This window comes from Lethenteron reissneri, chromosome 72 (assembly GCF_015708825.2).
Source record: "Lethenteron reissneri isolate LAM-NWPU_2019-01 chromosome 72, ASM1570882v1, whole genome shotgun sequence".
Lineage (NCBI taxonomy): Eukaryota > Metazoa > Chordata > Hyperoartia > Petromyzontiformes > Petromyzontidae > Lethenteron > Lethenteron reissneri.
Genome location: NC_083850.1, coordinates 1,928,565 through 1,950,936, shown reverse-complemented (window position 1 = coordinate 1,950,936; position 22,372 = coordinate 1,928,565). Strand labels below are relative to the sequence as shown.

General features: G+C 52.0%; 2 protein-coding genes across 3 annotated transcripts in view; one reads left to right on the top strand and one right to left on the bottom strand.

The window, feature by feature from the left end:
- The window catches only part of LOC133361317 (zinc finger protein 91-like), a gene marked incomplete at its 3' end in the record, with an annotated part of 1,159,662 nt that overhangs the window by 571,407 nt on the left and 565,883 nt on the right, over positions 1 to 22,372 (bottom strand). The window lies entirely within an intron of this gene.
- Positions 1 to 22,372, top strand: part of LOC133361281 (uncharacterized) — a 40,819-nt gene that overhangs the window by 6,824 nt on the left and 11,623 nt on the right. The window contains exons 5-6 of one of the 2 annotated variants that reach the window (XM_061580205.1): positions 14,120 to 14,321; positions 16,961 to 16,993. In XM_061580205.1, coding sequence (XP_061436189.1) covers positions 14,120 to 14,321; positions 16,961 to 16,993 — 235 coding nt within the window. The remainder of the gene's footprint in view (positions 1 to 14,119; positions 14,322 to 16,960; positions 16,994 to 22,372) is intronic. The other variant, XM_061580206.1, reaches the window with a different exon arrangement.

Sequence of the window (22,372 nt, the reverse complement as noted above, 5' to 3'; positions counted from 1 at the left end):
TGATTTGGCTATGGCCGCGTATCCAGATACAACACCTGACCTGCTCGAGCCTCTCATCTTGGGCAAGATGCTCGAGCTGTCGCGGGATCTTGGGATTCTCATGCCGGTGTGCGGGCATGAGAAGCTCACCTCCCGGGCGGCGGCGAAATGTCTCGATGCGCAATTCAACCTACGACGGTGGAAACAAGTTGCGGCGTGGACAGGGGGGCCCGTTGCAGAGGGTGGCGCTCTGGGATGGGACCCTACGAAGTCGGTATACGTGCCGGATGGGGGGGGGCCTCAGGAGCTGACGGCCGCCTCGGGGCCATGGTCAAGCCGCGGTGGACCGGCCTCTCGTGCTGCACCACCGATACGAGGCCGGCGCGATGCAAGGCCTGCGCTTCGGCGCACCGACGCCGATTGTTTCCGCTGCGGACGGAGGGGCCACTACGCAAAGGACTGCTGGGCCCGCATCCCGGGTCCGCCGCAACAAGAGGCCTCATTACCGGCCAAGCCGCCCAAGGATCCACCGAAACAGGCAAGTCGGCACGCACCAGACACCCGGCAAGGCTTTACACCTCACCCATCACTTTCGTTGTGCGGTCATAGTGTTGTTGTTAAAGAGAGACCTTCGACGGGGCCTTGTCGCTCTGTGACGCAGTGGCGCAAATTGGCACGGAGGGTTGTCGCGGCCGCTACGGGTTCGTCCACCGTGCTGGGGTCTATACAAGGGGTGGACGTGCGCATTTTGGTCGATTCCGGGGCGTCCGCGACTATTATTTCGGATGTCATTTTTCATCTGTTAGGCATCCCACCCGGGGCCGTGCGTCCGGTTTACGGGTCGTGCGTCGCTGCGAACGGGGGTAGTATGGGCATCGTGGGCCAGGTGGACGCTAAAATATCTATTGGGGATGTGTCGGCCTCGGGCGTTGTGTTGATTTCAAGATCCTTGGCAGTTCCTTGTTTATTGGGCACTGATTTTCTGGCTAAGATGCCTATTTTGATCAAAATTAATGAGAATTGTATTGAACTGCCGGGTGGCCGTCAAATTTCGTTTCTGCCGTCGCCCTGGGGGCGACCTGCTTCGGCCGTACAAGTGCAGGCGCTATCCGTGGCATCTGTTGACATTCCACCTGGTTCACAGATGCTTATTCCCCTGCGGTATCGGAAGCCCCTGCCTGGTCGGCTGGGAGCGGTTGGGATCTTGTTGTCACCTTCAGCCTCGATAACGGCCGGGTTGGCGCTGGTTGGAGCGCAGACCATCGTCCGGCCAGATCAATTACCATTTTTGCAGGTGCTCAATGCGGGTACTGAAAATGTTTGCGTCCCGGCCGGCACGGTTGTGGCACATGCCACCACGGCATTTACGGCTCACGATTGTTCGCATAGCCAGGGAGTGGTTGCTGGTGTTTCCGAGCCTGTGGCTTCGGATGACCGCTGGATTGCTAGCTTATGTGACGGAAATTCTTCCGTCTGTGGATCAACGGGGTGCGCTTCACAAATTGTTATTGACGTATTCCGATGTGTTCAGCTCCAATGATTTGGATTTGGGACGCACCTCGTTGCTTCACCATCACATTGATACAGGCGACGCTGCCCCTATTCGGTTGAATTCGCACCGAATGAGTCCCGCCGAGCGAGAACACGTTCGGGGGGCAGTGGAAGATATGTTGGCTGCGGATATTATATCGCCGTCAAACAGCCCATGGGGCGCGCCTGTGGTTTTGGTTAAGAAAAAGGATGGCAAATTGCGATTCTGTGTTGACTTTCGAAAATTGAATAAGATATCGGTGGCAGATGCGTATCCCCTGCCGCGTATGGACGACTCCCTCGACGCATTGTCGGGGGCTAAGTTCTTCTCTACACTGGACCTCTCTTCGGGATTTTGGCAGCTTCCCCTTGACGAGCCCTCACGGGAGAAGACCGCATTCCGTACGCCGCAGGGGTTATTTCAATTTAACTGCCTTCCGATGGGGCTGAATGCGGCCCCTGCCACATTTCAAAGGCTCATGGAGCTCGTTTTGACGTGGTTGCAGTGGGAGACATGTCTCATATATTTGGACGATATTATCGTCTTCAGCCGCACATTTGATGAACATTTAAGGCGGCTGGAGACGGTGTTCGCGAGGATGCGCTCCGCGAACTTGAAATTTAAACCAAAGAAATGTCACCTACTGCAACGGTCCGTCCGTTATTTGGGGCACATCGTGAGTGCTGAGGGGGTGTCTACGGACCCGGAAAAAACGGCGTGCGTCCGAGATTGGCCAACTCCGGCCACCGTGGGGGATGTACGTCACTTTCTGGGATTTGCCTCGTATTATCGAAGATTTGTACCGAATTTTGCGACCATCGCGAGGCCCTTGCACCTCCTTACGGGTAAGGGACATAAGTTTGCGTGGGGACCGCCAGAAGAGGCGGCCTTTCAGAGTCTGCGTAATCTGTTGGCTACCGCCCCAACATTGGATTATCCGGATTTCAATCAACCGTTCATTCTTGATACGGATGCGAGCGACACAGGTATTGGCGCGGTGTTGTCTCAGTCTAAAGGAGGCGTAGAGCGCGTCGTTGCGTATGGTAGCCGGGTCTTGTCGCCCGCGGAAACCCGCTACTGTGTCACTCGCAGGGAACTCCTAGCCATTGTTTTTTTCCTACGTCAGTTTCGACCGTACCTGTACGGCCGTTCCTTTATCGTACGTACGGATCATGCGGCCTTGCAATATGCCCTTAAAATGGATCAACCTTCCGGCCAGCTGTCGCGTTGGTTGGACACGCTACAAGAATTTTCATTTCAAATTCACCATCGTAAAGGGGTGCGCCATGCGAACGCAGACGCACTTTCTAGATTGCCGCAGCGCTCCCCTTGCAAATGTGCGTCGGGGACGCAGAGATGTGCGCCCAGCCTACCCCCCCCCCCTCAGCCGGTGGTATTGGCTGTGGAGAAGTCGGATGCTCCTGTGGAACCGGGGCCGACTGATGGGGTTTTGAATCTGCCACGGTCTGTTTGGATAAGGGAGCAGATGATGGATGAGTCGTTAGTGTCCTTGCGGAAGCGATCCAAAGTGGAGATTGGGGGTCCGGTTACGGAGGGTGCGCCGGAAACCGCGGTCCGAGATGGTCTGCTTATGTGGAGGGAAAGTCTCCAGGAACGCTGGCGTCTAGTAGTGCCTGCGTCCCTACGATACGAGTTGATTAGAACTCTCCATTGTGACACGCTATTACATCTGGGTGTGCAGAAGACCTTGTTGACGCTGCAACGTCATTATTTTTGGCACGGCATGGCGACGGATGTCGTGGGGCACGTCCGCGCGTGCCCTGACTGTGCCCGGCGTAAGCCACCTAAACATCCTTATGTGCCACCCTTACAGTCAATTCAGGTGTCTCGGGTCAATGAATTGGTGGCACTGGACATTTTGGGACCTTTCCCACCTTCGGCGAGGGGTAATAAATATTTGCTGGTCGGGGTTGAGTACCTCTCCCGTTGGCCGATGGCCTGGCCATTGCCCGACCAATCGGCCGCGGCCATTACCGACGCCTTTTTGTTCGGATATGTTATGGACAAGGGTGCGCCGGAGAGACTCCTTACGGATCAGGGCCGAAATTTTTCTTCTAAGTTATTGGCGGAAGTATGCGCGGGCTTAGGGACTAAGAAGGTCCGGACATCCCCATACCATCCGCAAACGGATGGTATGGTTGAGCGGCTAAACCGGACATTGTCTGCCATGCTGTGCCACACGGTGAGTGAGCAACAATCGGATTGGGACCTGCACATCCCGGGGGTGCTTTCGGCGTACAGGATGACTCCTCATGCGGCTACGGGTTATTCGCCGTTTTATCTTATGTATGGTCGGGAAAACGTGCCGCCGATGGATGTGCAGATGGGAACCGGTGTAAGGGGACCTTGTAAACCGCTTCCTGACTACATTCGGGACACTGTTCGCCGGGTCTCGGAGGCGCGGGAGAGTGCCCGTGTGGCTACGGCCAAAGCTCAGGCCCGGAATGAGAGGTATGCACGGCGTTCCAAGGGGGAGTGCCCCTGGAAGGTTGGGGACCTGGCCTGGCTCCATTGCCCGCAGGTGCGGCCGGGTACCTCTCTCAAATTTCACAAACCTTGGCAAGGGCCCGTCCGCCTCATTGAGGTTCCTAACCCTCAGTCGGCGCGTGTTCAGATTGGTTCTCGCCGCTGGTTTGTTCACACGTCGCGCTTGAAACCGTATGTTGCTCCCCTACATGATGCTTCATCTCCCAATGTTGCCTTGCCGGGGTCTGTTGCTGCCGACTCTCCCCCGCCTGCGTCCATTGATCTTGCTAGAGCGCCTGTCGTACCTGTTCCAGGCAGGCCGGCCTTGACACCGGAGGGGACGAGGCGCCCTGATCGGAGGGTGCCTGCCAGATCTGCGGGTCCTTCGAGCCCTGCAGCCCTTCCGACCCCGCTGCAGACACATCCGCGGGACACGCCCAAGACTGATCCTTCAGGGACACGGGACGTTGGTGGACTTCCAACAGCGACAGGGGGATTTCACCCTGTCGCTCCTCAAACTCCATCACGTTCCCGTTCCGCGGATGGGCCGCCGACCGTCCGGGACGGGCCGGCGACACGCACACGCTCTAAATCCCTTGTGTTTCGTTGATTGTTATGTTGCGTTGTTCTTACTGTGTATTTATTGCCTGCTTCTGCTACGTTATTTGATTGTTGAGTTGTGTTGATTGTTCTTACTGTTATATTGCATGCTTGGTGTCCTTTGGTGTGTTACGGTCGGGTTCGCCCGCATTACTGTTGATGTTGTTCAGCCGAGGTCGGCTGGGTTTTTCTCCACGGGGGAGGGTGGTGTAATGCGGGCGCGGGCGACCTCCCGGATGTGACGTCACGGAGAGGTGGAGTTAGGTGACGTGGGAGCAAGGTTAAGGTTCTTAAGAGATGAGACCGGAAGAGGAGGGCAGAACGAGTGAGACTGGACCAGAGTAAGGCCACGTGGGCAAAGCCAGGAGGGGTGGCACGGCGGCCAGCGGTGGCCAGCTAAAGGAACAGCCAGCGGAGCTGAGAGAGGGAGACAGCAGTGGGGCTGCTGGAGAGAAGGCGGTCGAGGAGCCGCAGTGAACACAGCCGGCGAGGCTGTGTGTGAGGGAAAGGCTACGAGAGCGACGAGAGGAGAGAGAGAGGCTACGAGAGCGACGAGAGGAGAAACTGCAGAGAGAACAGCCAGTGGGGGCTGCGTGAGGATAACAGCCAGCAAGGCTACAACGACGACGGGAGACCAACAGAGGAACTGTTGGCGTAACGGAGTTAACAGCAGTATCAGTGTCGGTATAGAAGTCTAATAAAAGGACAGCCGTGTGGGTTACGAGGAAGGACCGAATTAAGGACACCAAGCCAGACTTCGTGGTCGAGTCCTTTATTACACATGGATCGCTGTGGCCGGTGCTCCTGCGATCTATTGTCAATACACGGGTGTGTATTTGGTATAGGGGTCAGGGGGGGGGGGGTCGTGGCGCTGCGCTCCCCTGACCTCATCTTCTGCCTTTCTCGTTTTTTCCACCCCGGCTTCTCCCGATGTCGTGAATGACTTATCGCGGCTGGTCAGGTAACCTTTTTGTGCCCATACACTGTTAAGACAACTCAGGGGCACCGTGATGTACATTGTCCCGTGAGGGTCGGCCAATTCCCTGGCACCGGGAAACCTATGGACCCTTCGGATTAAAACCCGGTGTGCCAATCTATCCCACGCCAGGACACTACATGTGTGCGCTGCGTGTGTGTATTCAGTGTGGGGGCCAGGAGGGGTCGCGGTGCTTGCAGAGTGGCTTTGAGGCCATTGCAACACATAGCCGCCCAAGGTGCCCGTCCCCGTCCTGGGCTGACTAGAGCAACTCACCTGGGTCGGTCCAACCTGGTAGCGCCGCAGAGTCCGCCGGACTCGCTCGGCTCTCGTCGCTGGTCTCGCGGGTTGCGGCTCAGCTTAGCGAGGCCCCAGCGGCGGTCTCCGTCTCCATGACAGAGGCTTCTCCTACCCTTCGGCGTCACCTGGGTGGGGAAAAAACTCAGGGGCAGAGGGGTTTAGGTGGGCTTGGGGGGTGTGGGGGGTTTGGGGGGTTCGGGGTTTCGGGGCACCCGAGAGGCGGGCACCTCTCCGGCAGGGGCCGCCCTCCAGGGTTTCAATCGGCGGATGTTAACCACCATCTCTCGACCCCTTTCCCTGCCTTGAATCAGAACCACCCGGGGGGAGATCTGCCACACCACGGTCCAGGGTCCTCACCAGTAGGTTGTCAGCTTCCCCACCTGTCCGGCCTCTACACACGGATTATGCAGCCACACCTTAGAGCCTGCCAAGTAGAAGGGAGGCTCCACACAGGGGACGGGCACCCTGCTCTTGCCACTGGCCTGCGGCCTCCCCCTGCTGGTAGGCCCAGCCACGGGACATGTGCAGGGTCCTCATCAGGTGGTCCACGTGCTGGCTCCCCTCCTCTGGCTGTGGTGGGGGAAAGCCGAACAACAGGTCTGTAGGTAGGCGAGACTCACGACTAAAATTATTCGGGACAGGGTCTGCCCAGTAGAAGTGTGTACCATGGTGCTATAGGCAAACAGAGCATAGGGGAGGTGTTCATCCTAATCCTGCTGATTGGCGGCTGCCATGCATTTGAGCTTATCGGCCAAGGACTGGTTCATGCACTCCATTATACCATTCGCCTAGGGGTGTTATGCTGTGGTTCGGTCCTTCTGGATTACGAACTTCCATTACAGCACCTGAAATAGCTTTGCCACAAAATTACTTCCCTGGTCTGTAATTACTCAATCAGGAATCCCATGTTTAAGCACATAATGCTCAATCGCCTGGGCGACCTCAAGGGCCATCTTTTCGGGGATGGCCACTGCCACTGGGTAGTATGTAAAATACTCCACAGCCACAAGTATGTACCGGTTGCCTCGGTGGGACCACAGGAACGGCCCCTGTTGGTCGACCCCAATCAAATGGTTCGCCCGGCTGACGCGGAACGGCCTCAGGGGTACCTGAAACCACGCCAGTTTCTGCCCACACTGTTGACAAGTGCGGCAGCCCTGTACCTAGGTGGCCACATCTTGGTTCAGTTTGGGCCTGAGATACTGGCGACGCAGGGACTCCCGAGTGCACTGTTCCCTGCCATGGACCCCAAGTGGGTGGTAGTGCACCAGCCGCTGCAGATGGGGCTGCACCTAGGCGGGAACACAGATGCACCCCAGCTGCCCGGCTTTGGCTAGTTCCTGCACCAACCCATTCTTGACATACAACCGGGAGTACAATACACTCCAGGTGGCGTTTTCCCACAGGGCCGCCTCAACCGCTGCCAGGTTCAGGATCCCGCTGCTGTGCCTATCGCAGCGGCTCATCGTCCAGGCCAGAGAACGCGCATCTGACCTCCTCTTTGATTCCGGCGGGGTTGGTCAGAGCATCCCGTCTGGCCCATGGGTGCGAGATCCGTGCCTGCCGGGTGGCCTCCGGGCCCCCAGCCCCCTCGGCAGGGACCTCTGCGACACACACGGTACTCTTACTTGACAGAGGGGGGTTAGTCTTAGGGCCCCCCAGGGGGAGCGCCATCTGTCAGCAGCGCCCCCCGTGAAATATGGGCAGGCCTCCTCAGCCCATGTCTCAGGGCACATTGCGGGTTGCCTCGACAACGGATCAGCATTCGCATGCATCCGTCCAGCCCTGTACTCGATCTGCAGGTTTTATTCCTGCAACTGTGTCAGCCACCGGGCCATCTGCCCCTGCAGTTCCTTGAAAGTGAGGAGGACCTGCAGAGCATAATGATCAGTGCGCACGCGACATTTCCGGCCATACAGATACGGTTGGAACTGCTTGGACGTGAAAATCATGGCATACAGTTCATGACGGGCCACACAATAGTTCAATTTGGCCCTGCTCAGGGTCCAGCTGGCGTATGCGATAACCTGCTTCACCCCATCCTGCACCTGTGACAACACGGCACCCAACCCACTGCTGCAGACGTCGGTGTCTAGGATAAAATCTGCGGAAAAGTCAGGGAAGGCCAGGGTGGGGGTAGGGGTGAGGTGGTCCTTGAGGGTGGTGAAGGCAGTCTGGCAGGCCTCCGTCCCATGGTAAGGGATCTTAGCGGAAGTGAGTTTGGTTAGGGGACGCGCAATCTTGCTGAATCCCTTCACAAATCGATGGTAATAAGTGGCTAGCCCCAGAAATGACCTCATCTCCGTCAGGTTCCTCGGCCACAGGCATTCCACTAGGGAACTTACTTTTTCTGGGTCGGTATGCACCCCTACCTCACTGACACGGTGTCGAGGTACCCCACCTTGTGCTGCGCAAAATAACACTTACGCGGTTTGAGCTTGAGATGAGCTGCTCGCAGTCGTTGGAACACCTCCCACGACCTGGACCAGTGTTCGGGCAGGGACCTATTGAACATTATAATACAAATAAATCAGGCATTGTTTCCACTGCAAGCCCCATATCACCAACTCCATCAACTGCTGGAACGTCGCAAGGTGCATTATTGTGTCCGAATGGAAGCACGCAGAACTCAAACCGTTCCATCGGGGTGGGTAAAGCGGTCCTCAGCCGATCCTCCTCTGCCATCTCCACCTGCCAGTACCTGGACGCCAGATCTAGGGTGGAGAAATACCGTGCCCTCGCGAGGCTGTCAAAGGTATCATCGATGTGAGGGATGGGGAAGGCATTGCCGAGGGTAACCACGTTCAGCATCTTATAATCAACACAGAACCATGTCGACCCATCCTTTTTCGTCACCTGCACATCTGGGGCAGACCAGGGGCTCAATTAGGGCTGGATTATGTTATCGAGGAACATATCTGCAACCGCTTCCTTCATCTGGGCCGGTTTGGGCGCGCCCACTCGGTATTTGGGGAGTTTAATGGGTCAGGCCGCACCTGTGTCAATTTGGCGCTCACTAAACACGTCGGCGTACTCCCGCAGTAACTCCCACAGCTGATCGGCCTGCACCTTTGATAAATCCGCCCACGGTACCTGTAGGTTGTTAAGCAGTGGGGACGACCTCAGCTCAGGGGGTCGGGCCAACCCGGCATGCCAGGTCCTGGTTGTCTTTGGGGCGGCAGGGGTCCTCAGCCCAGAGGGCAAACACTGAGTTGCTTGAGTGGCACGCGTGAAGGGGTACACCGTGGCCACTGGGTTGCACCGTGGCCCCCATTGGTTGCACAGACAGCACGCACGGGTACAGGTGGTGGCTCCATAGGAGGCCCCTTGACCACTCCCTTTTCTCCTCCCAATGCGCATCTGTCCGAGCTCTGTCTCTAATTGACACACTCGCCTGGTTAGCCCCCCTACCGTGGAGCGTAGTCCTCCCACTTCGCCCTGGACTGCCTTCACTTTGAACTGCAGCTTGGTCATATTACTTGCAACATCTCTTATGCCGGTCTGTAACCCTGCCACCCATCCCAGGGTGGCCTCACTGAGTCCCAGGGGCTCCCTTGTCCCTCTCCTCACCAACCTGGTGAGCTTATCCTCTGAAAGGAGGCTTATGCTGGCACACTCCCATACAAGCCCTCGGAATTGCGCACGTTCTGATAAAAGGAAACACACATCGTCAAGTGATATTTCTGCTATACTCGTTGGTTATTTTGGTAAAGTCACGTAGATAGAAAATCAATAGATCACGACGTTTCGATCGCAATACAAGCGACCGTCTTCAAGTGAGAGAGAGAAAACTACTGAAACAAGGTCTCATATAGGCCTGAGATGGATGCAGCCTCAGGGTAAGAGGGCAGGGCTAGACATGGTCCGCCTGAGGCTGTGGAAGTGGCTATTGTACTGTGAGAGATTAGCATGTCAATGCACAAGCTTAGTATGCCGCAGCATCGGTGACTTGCCTAGTATATCGCAGCATCGGTGACTGAGCGAGAAGGACATCCAGCCTGTCAGTGGCGTAGCTAGGATATTTTGCGCCCGGGGACGAACTATAAAATTGGCGCCCCCCCCCCCGTTTAATCACATACCAAAATGTAATTACATGACATGTAGGCTGTGTGTGGCGGAATATATATAAACTTTTAGGTTGAGGTGTAGATTTGTGCAGTAGTTTCAGGCTGCCGCGCCCTCCGTTGTAAGCCTCATTTTGGCGCCCCTTTACCTTGGCGCCCGGGGACATATGTACCCCCCTGCCCCCCACTAGCTACACCTCTGCAGCCTGTCAATACAAAGACATCCAACCTAATAATGCAACTCAGAGAGTCAGCTAAAATCGCAGGAAGAATGGAAACATCACAGCAGGTAGTTAATCACGTTCTTCCAATGATTGCTCAATTTGTATCCATCTTCTCGGTTGAAGTTGTGTCTGTGTTTATATATCTGGATGGCTTCATGAACAAAGCTCTGATGATAGCCAGTAGGTTTGCAGAGTACCTTCGTCTTGGAAAAATTTATTTCGCGTGTGCCCACAGCATTAAAAATATGATCCACAACGTCAGAGGTATTGGTCCTACCATGCTTCAGATCGGCCTTGTGTTCGCGAACGCGGTCCGAGACATGTCGTTTCGTTTCCCCAATGTAACTGCTGCCGCAGCCACAACTTCGTTTGTAGACACCAGGATATTGCATGTCAGGAATTACATTCTTTACAGATGGGATCAAATCACGGATTTTGTGTAGTGTGTTGAAACGAACCTGGATCTTGTATTTGTTCAAGATTTTGGAAAAAAAATTGGTAACCCCTGCTATGTATGGCAAGGTGATGGTTTTGATTGGGTCCTCAGATGGTTGTCTCCCCATGGTTGGGGAGACAGCTTTGCGGATTGTACGGTCCGTGTATCCGTTCATCCTGAGGGCTTGGTGTACATGCTCCAACTCACTGGCTAGGTGGTGCTGGTCGGAGATGCAACGGGCCCTATGGTGTAGTGTTTTGATGAGGGAATTCTTCTGGGCTGGATGGTGGTGGGAGTCAGGCTTTAGATAGGCATCCGTGTGGGTGGCTTTCCTGTAGACAGAATGTCCCAACGAGCCATCAGGTCTCTTCTCGATCAAAACATCCAGGAATGGTAACTTGCCATCCTTTTCCACTTCCATGGTGAATTTTATTGGCTTGGTGTATGGAATTGATGTGTTTGAATAATTGGTTTTGTGCTGGCTGGCCATGTGGCCAGATGACGAACGTGTCATCTACGTATCTCTTCCACAAGGAAGGACGTAGGGTGGATGTCTGAATGGCATCTGTCTCAAATTTCTCCATGAAATAATTCGCTACCACTGGCGATAAGGGAGAACCCATTGGGGTATCCTCCTCTTGTTTGTAGAATGTACCATTCCAGGGGAAGTCAGTATTGCTAAGGCAGTGCCTCACCAAAGTTGGCACGTCATAATTCAGTCCCTGTTGGACCAAGTCTTCAATGATTTCAATGGTGTCAGGCACAGTACATTGGTGAACAGCGAGACTACATCGAAACTGACAAGCAAATCATCTGTAGACAGTAAGCTGTCTTTGATCAGAGAAACCAAGTGAGCTGAATTTCGATTTAAAGCTTTCGTGACTGCAGGGATTCATCTTCTTGGTTATTTCGGTAAAGTCACGTAGAAGGGAAATAATAAAATTATAAAAATAAAACATAATAAAATACAATTCTCACGACGTTTCGGCCACAACGCAAGCAGCCGTCCTCAGGTGAAGAACAGGGCTGTCGGAAAGACAGCGTCTGATGCTGTCTTTCTGACAGCCCTGCTGTCTATTTCCCTTCTACGTGCCTTTGCCGAAAGAACCAAGAAGACAAGTGAGCTGAGTTAAGTACAGCTGAGGTGGTCTTGCTAGTGAATGGAAGCAGGGTCTCAGACAGAAATCGTGCCAGTTTGTAGGTGGGTGAGTTAATGGTGGAGACGATGGGATGGAGCGGTGTACCTTCTTTGTGGATTTTTGGAAGGCCATAAAATATGGGTGGTCTAGCAGCAGAAGGTTTTAGAGAGAGGCTTGGTTGGTTCGATTAGAGAAGTCGAGTTAGTGATGACATTGTTGGTTTTCGTAGCAAGCGGTTTGTAGGATCTCAATTAATTTTGGTATAGCTACCATCCATAAGAAGGTCCTGAAATTTGTTGTTGTATATGGTTTTATCCATGATGACAGTAGCATTGCCCTTGTCGGCTGAGAGGGTGACAATATCATCTCTCTTTTTAAATTGAGCAAGTTGAAAACGCTCGTCCTTGATGATGTTGCTAACGGATTTCTTAGCGTTTTTGAGGATAGCAGCGATTTCAGATCTTGCTACGTCTGCCGGCATGTGTCCCAAGCCTTTGAGGGCTACATCGACCTGGGTAATGATATCATCCACTGGGATGTGTTTAGGGGTGACTGCGAAATTCAACTCTTTAGCTAATAGCGATTTTTGGCTGTCGGATATTTCCAACTGAGACCCTGCTTCCATTTCCGACATTTATTACCCACAATTTACCACCGCGGTACATAATATAATCTGTCTAGTGGTCTTATTTACTTGACAAGAAGATGACAACCTGCTCACAGACTTCCCTGCCACATGCGAAAGCACAATGAATGTTCTTAAATTGGTGGCCGAATGCCTCACAAGGCATCCCGGCTTGAAAAGCAGCTGTAAAAATTGTCATTTTCAGAGGCAAAGTAATGTGAATATCGGCCCATTGCTGAGAATCATGCAGCTGAACTGGTGCGAAATGCGTTTCACCATTCATCTTTGTGGGGCTGATAGCAGTCCACTAAGTTTGAACAATGGACTGCTGTGGGAATCTGTTCTTGCCCCAGTGCGGTTCAAGCTCTAGACCGACGAGATTCCGGCGACATCCTCCTGTAAGTTCACATACGTGGACGACATCGCATTGGCAACCCAAGCCCGGACAATAGAGGACACTGGAAAACTTATCTAAAAATATGTCAAGATCTTCGAAGCACACTTCACAAATTGGCGCCTAAAACCAAATGCTTCCAAAAGGGTCGTCTCCATCTTCCACCTGAACAACAGGCAAGCCATGAAAACATTAAATATCAACTTCTGTGTAACACCACGAACACACGACCTCCACCCCAGATACCCTAGACCGGATGCTCAACTACAAGCACCACCTTGAACAAGCCAAAATGAAAACAAAAGTATGGGTAAATGTTTTCCAGAAACTCACGGGAACAACGTGGGGAAGCTACGCCCCGCACATTGAAGATATCAATGAAGCCCCCAGTCCACTCTGTAGCAGAGTATTGTGCTACAGTGTGGGGTGCCAGCCCTCACACAAACCTCGTCAATCTTGAAATCAATACTGCACTTCATGTAATCAGCGGCACCTTCAAGTCCACTCCACTACCATGGCTTTCCGTGCTGGGGGCATCGCTCCAGCCAACATCCACCATGATGCCGCAACGATTCAGGGAGTGCAACAAGATCGTGGAAAACTTCGCCCACCAAGACATAATGGTACCCCCACGCCCTAGGCTTAAATCCAGGAAGCCATTCTGGATACGCACCAACTCTCTGGCAACCAAATATAAAGACACCGGGTGGCTGGCTATAAACATAACAAACAAAAACATCATTGAGGACCCGTCCGTGGAAGTACTGGGATTATCTGTCTCTCGATGACTGTAAATCACGCTGAACCGCGTTCGGGCCCAGTGCAGGAGATGTGTGGAATACGCGTTGTTCCATAAAAGGAAAATCAAAGAGTCACCAAACTGCAACTGTGGTGAAGCCCAAACGATCAAACGCATCACCGTTGATGATATCGCTGCAATCCATACAGCATCTAGTGCCACCTTGGATTAGTGACTTGCTTACCTTACTCTCTTTTTTGCACTCTATTTGTGTTTTGCGTATTGTGATTGTTGTTGTAACTTGCTGACCCGCCCATACTGAACACCTGTGAAAAATAACTTTATAGCTCATCGGATTCCTCCTGTCGTATAAATATGCTAATTCTGATATATCCACTTCTGAAACTCATATCTGGGCTTGCCTGAATAAAAATAAAGTCAAGGGAAATCATACTCAGACATCGAACTGAATATCTGCAAAAATCGGTTTTAATAGTGGAATGCTAAAGCCCAGTAACCCTCTTAGAGGGATGTAGCTGAACTATATTCGTATAAAGAAAATGTTGCAATTCTAATGGATCATTAATACGCATGTGTTCTGTTCATTTGGAATGCACGATTCAAGTACTCACAAGTCTCTAGCGGAGTGCAACAGCTGGGCCACGTGATGTACGAGGGACACTTGGACCTTAGGGATGGTTCCAGCTATGTGACACTCTATAACGTTACACGAGCACACGGTGGCAATTACTCCTGTGTTATCAACACCAACGGCTCGAGAGGAACCGCCACTGGACGTCTTTGGATTACTTCACCCAGTCCTACTGGTAAGAAGCCATCAACACGGCGTCCAAATTATTATTTATGTAAAAGCTTTAAATTTAAATGTTTCTATTTAAAAGCATCAGGGAATGTAACATTGTTAAACATTAACTCCCTTGCACACACGCGGGGGTACGATACGAAGGGAGAGTTTTAGGCGTTGTTCGAGGCTTTAGGCCTAGCTGTAGGCTTTAGGCCGCTGTGAGTTAAATTTTAATTTAAAAGTTTTAATTAAAAGCTATCTCAGGGAATTATAAGGGAATGTTACACTTGTTTAGCCAGGAAAGCCTCATTAATTTAAATGTTTTAATTAAAAGCTATCTGAGGGAATTATAAGGGAATGTTACACTTGTTTAGCCAGGAAAGCATCACTGAGTCTAAAGGTTTTTGTAGGGTCATGCCAAGTGTTTGCAGTAGGGGGCGATGTTGCTACATGGACGGACGGACGGACGATATAATCTATTGTAGGCTGGTTCACTTCGTTCCTACCAGTAATAGAAATTAAACTGTATAGAAGTTGCTGGTGAAACTCTTGCGCAATACTATTGCTTCTATTTGTTTTAATCGCATGTGGTCAAGCAATTCACTGTGGGTACCCTAATTGCCTTTTCTCTCTCTGCTGTACGTACATTTGTCTTTGCCCTTGTCATCGGAAATGCACGAACATTGAGGCATTGGGGCTCGTCCCATGTTTACAGGCTGGAAACGGCAGTGGAAATTCCACAGCATGACGGAAAAGAGTCTATTTTATAGGAAAACCACTGGCGATTCGCCCACAAAGTGGTACTCAATTTATCGTCACCAAATCTCAAAATATAACAAAATTTATATTTGTCCAGATTAAATCATTATTGCTCAAAGATGCCTGTTGAAATGACGTCACTGTGAGTTATGGCACTAGCATGGCGTCACGTCTGTGCATTTACCTCAAACGGTGGTGTCATGCACCTTTGGGTGACGTCATGTACTCCCCGTTGTCGTGTGGATTTGTCTCCGGTCCCCCGGGTTTTCCCTCCACATTTAGAAACGTCATACGTTTAGAGTGCTTGTCCACTGCTATAAAGTTCCACGTGATAAGCCATTTCGCGGAGCTATCATTTGTGGCCAGGTCGCTTCTGATAAAGAGCTACGTAGGGGCCGTCCATAAATGACGTCACGCGATTTTGGCCGATTTTTGACCCCCCCCTCACACGGCATCACAAAAAGTCAGACTCCCCTCAAATATGACGTCACAAAGCTCTGCCCCCCCCCAAACCATATTTCTATTTAGAAAATAAAACATGCTTCAAATCACTTTAAGCTATTGTCATATAGTGCGTATTTAATGTGGCGCTGCACTCTGATGTTATAGGAGAAAACACGTATTAAAAAGGAGGCTGTGGGGGCTGATGCTTCCCTCCTCCTCTCCCCCTTCCGCCTCCTCTTCTCCCCGCCGGGCTGCCGCCGATCGAGTGATCGCCCCCCCTGCACCAGCGTCCCCTCTGTTTCTATCCAAACCCTCTGGGAACCTTTGCGCAATTCCTCACTTCTCGGACGTACTCACGGTATCTCACGGACACGCATTGGGAGTCGGAGGGACGAGGGTCCGGGAGGTCTCTGCCTGGGTCGAGTTGTGGCTGCACTCGCCAGCGTCTCTTGGATGCTCGAGCGGCTGGGAGTCCAACTGGGTCGCTGGCTGGCTCGAGAACTGAGTTAACGTTTTTTCTCTTCCCTCCTTTTATTTTGCTCTCCAACCCATTGTCTATGTGCCCGTCGTTTTACTCTCCTACTCGTGGTTGAGGTTTTCAGCTTTAGCCAGCTCGCTGGGTGTATTGCTCTCCGCACGGCGCTATTCCCCTGTGTTCGGTGTGTTCTCATTGCGGTTGCTCGGTGAGCTCACCGTGGCCATACAATTTTAAGTGAATCCACGGGGCCGCAGTGGAATTCGGCCTGGGGGGGGGGGGTCGGCCAATCTCCTGGCACTGGGAAACCGTGGGACATCCCCACGATTAGGCGACCCCCCCCCCCCCCCACGAGACCCTACGTGGGTGCATGTGTGTGTTTAGAGAATGAAAAGCCCTGGTAGAATCATTATAATCAAAATATTTAATAACAATAATTATTTGTTTTTACAAAATGTATGCTTCTCCATTCTCCCATGGAGAAGCAAAATGCTCCTTCATGGAATAAAAAAAGGTGACCTTAGTAAATTTAAATAATCAAAATTAGTGTTGTTATAACAATTCTATTGTTTATATTGATTTAAAGTTGCGCATTTTTAAGGACGTCACATTTCTCAAACCCCTCCCCCTCTCCCTCGTTACACATCGTCACAAATGTCTGACCCCCCTCCCCCCCTAGGTGTGTGACGTCATTTATGGACGGCCCCATAGCTCAGTGGGCCTTACCTAAATGCATGATGCTTATTCGAAATGTGGAGGGAAAACTATCGGAGGACTCAGAATGTAAATGTTGTGGCTTTGCTCTCCAACAAACCGGTGTGCTGTACTAGTAACGATTTAGCATGTTCTGTTTACATGACAAACTTTACTAATTGGCTGTGTAGGGTGGTGGCTGGTTTAACGACACTGTGAGCCAGCTTGTCAGTGCGCAGCGTGTTCAGGCTACTCTCTTAATTACAAAGTTTATATTTTCTCCTTCACAGAGGAGACGCATCCAAAAGATGGCAGCAACAAAGGTAACGTTGTGTGCCCGCTCACTGTTGAATATACACACATGACGAGCTGTGAATGTTGCGCGGTTGACCGGTACCTACAAATCCTCACCAAAAATTGTTGTAAATGGCACTAACGTATTTGATGCTGCTTATTTATCTAGGAAAGCCTCACTGAGTCTCAAGACTCTCTTTCAGGAGGGCACTGCCAAGTCTTCACAATCAGGGGAATGTTCTCTGTGTGTAATTTCAATTTAGTAATTTACAGGTAAATTCTCCGCATTGGGATGTTTGGCCCAACGCGAATACAAATATCCCCCGTGTAGCCTTAACAGACTGTTGGGGCAAGTGCTGGTAATGAGCACCTATGAAGGCCGGAAAGGCACACGAGTGGGTGGATGGTCAGCACCACGCCCGACCGCCTTTGTCTCCCTAGTGTCGATGCTTAAACACCGCACCAGGTACTCACTTGAGGCTGAGTCTTCCAAGGCGGGCCCAGTACCGGTTCAGATAATCGTCACTGGTGTTGGCCATGAGCGGGAATCGAACTCAAGTCGCCAGGTTCGTTGTGCAGCTTAGAGCTAACCGCTACACCATCGCTTCCCACAATAACAGTCAATATCAGTCACTCACACTTACATTTTGCAGAGTTGGGGGTGAACATATCAACTCCATGCAAAAGGGGCATCGAGTCGGGAATTGAACACAGGCACTTATTATGGTGAGGTAACAACTGTGCCACCCCACCGACTATAGAGTAGCATTTTAGCTTTCAATTTCTGGCAAAAGCCTCTGACCTGAAATAAGTTATCGATGGCTTAAATTCCCATGTTGCCTCGGCTGGCCATATCTTTAACAAGGAATGCCAACCTGGTCCCACTCTTGATGTGCGACCTGCTGGTCTTCTGAAATTACCAACCTTGCAGCATGAATTCAGATTCATCCCTGACTCAAATTTGGACATGTTTAAACTACTTTTCTCTCTTATCACGTCTTCTACGGTCAGTGCAGATGTATTTGCATCTTTTGCACCTCCGATTAGCATGGTTGGCTATGTAGAGAGATTTCTCAGGCCACACACTTTTGCAAACGTTGCAGGAATGTTGGATACGCTGTCAGTGAAAGCAAGGGTTTTGGTAGGTGGGTGGGTTCAATTCCAGTTGAAATACTCTGTGGGGATGAATTCACCCACAGGAAAGGACGCAATGGCATCGCGCAGAGGTGTACGTGAGACTGAGTCTTTGCTTCACGGTGTGTGTAATCAGCACATTCAGATGAACTAATGATTTTTTTGGGCACGATCGATCTTCAAGGTAATGGCTTCTAGGTGAGAGATGGAGCCTAATGGAGAGCAGTCGATATCGTTGCCGTATAGCGCCACCTATTAGCGGGCGTCTGTCCAACCTGGACGTTTTGAAACGTTCAAGAAAAGAAACAAACCTTGTCGATGCCCTTTGTTTTGGTTTGTTTGAGAGCCAGGTCTCTGAGAAGCAGAGAATATCGAGACACCCGATTGTCCATCTTCATCTCGAGGGGATCCAGATTTTTTCAAAAGATCTCAAAAATGTAGGTGGAGAATGCCTCGACCAGATCCGTCTCAAAATTAAATCTTATGGAAGGATGTTGAGGTGGGATTTGATCGCCCAGGACCAGGATTGCACTCGATACCCCAATGAGAAGTAGCATACTGAGCTTATGAGCAAATCTCCATGAAAAATACTTTGGTTGATACATGCCTTGAAGGATAATGTGTTTTAGAGGTTAGAGAGGGGTGAAAGGAGGAAATGGGATATTTTGGAAGTAACAGAGAGAGCTCAGCTGGAGAAGAAACGGTGAGTTATGACGAGGGAGAAGTGTGTTGACGAGGGTGTGAGCGCAGACAGAGAGAGGGAGAGCAAGAGTGATACTCAAGAGATAGGATGGTGGAAGGAGGGGGACAGAGAATTAGAGGGGAGGAAATTCGTTATTGCAGCTAAATACTCTAAATGCATGATGTTGATTCTAAATGTGGAGGAAAAAATAGAGGACCCGGAGTAAAGTCCACGCGACCACGGGGAGAGAGACACGCAAACTCCAAATATAGAGGCATCAGGGTGAAGATCGACCTCCTGTATACCAGGCGAGGGAGATAACATCTCCTAGCCACTGTGGCGGGTTGATAAGTAAGTGGGCCATTTTGTGTTTGCGTCATGGTCTATTTTTATGAAATTCGAAAAATGACACCGCACCTTACTTATTCATAATATAGGTTTTTGGGTCAGATCGCGTTATTTATAAATGTGTCGTAATCCTCCACCACCCGACACGACCAAACAGTAAAACATGTGTCACGTTTTTTCAAAAGACAAAATAATTAACTTTTTTAGCCCACCGGTGTGTTGAAGAGAGAATCAATAGCATTTAAACATTTGAGTACGACGTTTCGCTAATAATTACAATCAGCTTAATCGGGCAAGAATAGTGATTATTTCACATAGCCATCATTACCCCCTACTAGAAGACTCAAGCCTAATTCCAGGCTAGGTGCTTAGTCACCTTATGCAGCTCAGGGACGACCGATACGTTGAGTGCCCTTTCAGAAACATATCTTTAAGGTAGAAATTGATCGCCACGTGTGAAGCACTCTTGAGACACACCAGAATAAATGTGGGTTCGTTATAAAATACAAATGAGCAATCTCTTTATTCTTAGTATTATCAATGAAGTGTCCTGAAGATGCTTCTTGTGTTTTAGTTTGTTGTTCTTCCCCCACACCTCTGATCAGCATGGTTGACTATGTATGGTGCCAAAGAAGTTCCACATACATATGTAATAAAGTATTTCCACGATGGAGCTTCTTTATTCAGAACGGTACAGCTGTGGGGGCTGATGCCCCCCTCCTCCCCTTCGCGCCGAGCTGCTACCGATCGCCTGATTGGCCTCCCCGCACCAGCGTCCGCTCTGTGGGAAATGGCTCGTGGCTAGCTCTCCACCGCCTCGCGTTATTCTACCTCCCCCCCCCCCCCCCCCCCCCGCGTAAACCACCACTCACGCTGCGGGGCTGCGTGCACGCGCACCACCGGACCCGCTCAGGTTGCTTGCTACAACTCGCGCTAAAATAGCCGTGTGAATAAGCACTCGCCGATCGAATTGATGATAATATTCACGCGTTAATTCGCTGTGCACACATCCACTGCGAGCGCAAGCACGCGGACACAAACGCAGGGCAGCATTATCACTGAATACACGCGCGCTTTCCACGTACGCACGTACTCACGCCACACTTACGCTATCTCCACGCACACACAGAAACCACGCAGCGTCGTTGTTCTATGCTAAAGATTATTAATGGCGCAACTGTAAGAAACCCCTACGTGGCCCGGAGCAGAAGTCCCCCAGCTACCAGCACCCAACTTATCCCTATCTAATCCCTAGGTGGACCCTTACCCTCTTCCTCACCTCTCTCTAAGCCCTCTGGGAGCCCTCACACTATCCCTCTCCTCTCTTACGTATTCACGATGTCTCACGAACGTGCTGGGAGTCGGAGGGACGAGGGTCCAGAAGGTCTCTGCCTGGGTCGAGTTGTGGCTGCACTCGCCAGCGTCTCTTGGATGCTCGAGCGGCTGGAAGTCTGACTGCGTCGCTCGCTGACTTGAGGAGACAGCTACGGTTGTCCTCTTCCCCCCTTTTATGCCTTCCCAGATAAAAGAGATCCCTGGCTAAGCTGGGTTGCCCTCTCAGCCAATCGGGGCGCTTCCCTGCAAGCCTCAGAATTCTTCGGAATCCGCCCAGTCAGTCGGGCACTTACCTGTGCCCCCCCGTGTAGATCCCCTAATGCTGCTGTTGCTCAGCTCCTTTTGCTCCCTCACCGATTGTCTACGTGCCCGTCCTACTCCTCGTGCTCCGGGTCAGGTTTGGCTTTAGTCAGCCCAGGAACTTTCCCCCGATGCCCCGCCCCCTACCTGGCGTGTGTCACTCCCTTGGCCCTATTCCCCTGGGCTGGGGGGTGTTCTCACTGAGGTTTGCTCGTCGTGCCCATACAATTTCAAGCTAATTCACGGGGCCGCAGTGCAATTCGGCCTGGGGGGGGAGGGGTCGACCAAACTCTTGGCACTGGGAAACCCTGAGACATCCCCATGAGGGGGGCTCTTGGGTGAAAACCCAGGGTGCCAAGTGACCCCCCCCCCACGAGGCCCTACGTGTGTGTTCGTGTGGGGGGTTGCGAGGGGGTAGCAGTGTCGGCAGAGTTGCTCCGTTGCTGTGGCACCACACAGTACAGCTTCACTTCCCTCCCAATGACTCCACTCTCCCAATCCGTGGACGAGGCGCCTCTCTCTCCACGATCCCGCGGCTCACTCCACCCTCCGGCCTCACCGCTGGCTGACATCGCGCTGGAAGCGGAGGTGAGCCTCGAGGAAAGACCCGCCACGTGGCCCGTGGTGAGGAGAAGAAGGCAGCGCCGCTGTCCGGAACCCAGGCTTCCACACCGACCCCGAACCTTCCCCCCGCTCTCCCTTATATCCCCCTTGGAGGAGCTAAGCCCCGCCTCTGGCCAGACCCCCTCAGGGAACCTTCTCGAGGGTTCCCTAATGCCTCACCGGCCCGATCTAGGATTGGATCCCGATGACATCATCGTGCACCTACTCGTTACCCCCTGGTATCTCATGGATGGCGCTCCGTCATTACATCACTCCTCCCCCATGATAGAAAAAAACTATCCATCCCGACTAGAGGTAAAGCCCAATAAGAGTAATGAGGAGACGCAACGTGGGTGCATATGGTGTGCGTGCACCAACAAGAGAACAAAATCGAATATTAACAAGAGAAATGAACGAACAAATGAACCTCCTCCGTCCCTCCCCCCTCCCAAGGAGGCGAGAATGGCGCGTGGCGAATCAATGGAAACGCAGCGTCTTGGAGCGAGTCCATGACGCCGGCCCGCTATCAGGAACCCACCCCCTGCTGGCCCTTGGACGGAATGCCAGGTGGCAGGATAAGCGATGGCAGAGCGGAGGGCTCCATCGTAACAGGGCCGGCCTGGTCGTCGATATCGGCAGTTACGGGCTTGGACACTATGGACGGCAAAACAGAGCCCTTCGGGCGGTCATCACATAACAGCGCCGTCAATTGGCGGAGATGAAGGGATAAGTGGAGGAGGAACAAACGGCTTCAGCCACGAGGGGTGAACAAACCAACGTCGGTGGCACACCTGGATACGCACACATTGTGGCCGAAGGATTCGCATCACTTCGACTGGTCCCCGCCCAGGGCTTATGCAGCTTAGGAGAGGTCCCAACGGGAACTTGAGCGCAATGCAACCAAGCCCTGTCCCCGACAGACCATGGAACCTGACGGTCAGACCTGCGAGTAAGACGTTCATTTCGCTCTTGTGTCTTGGTGGTATTGACTTTGGCCGCCTCTCGT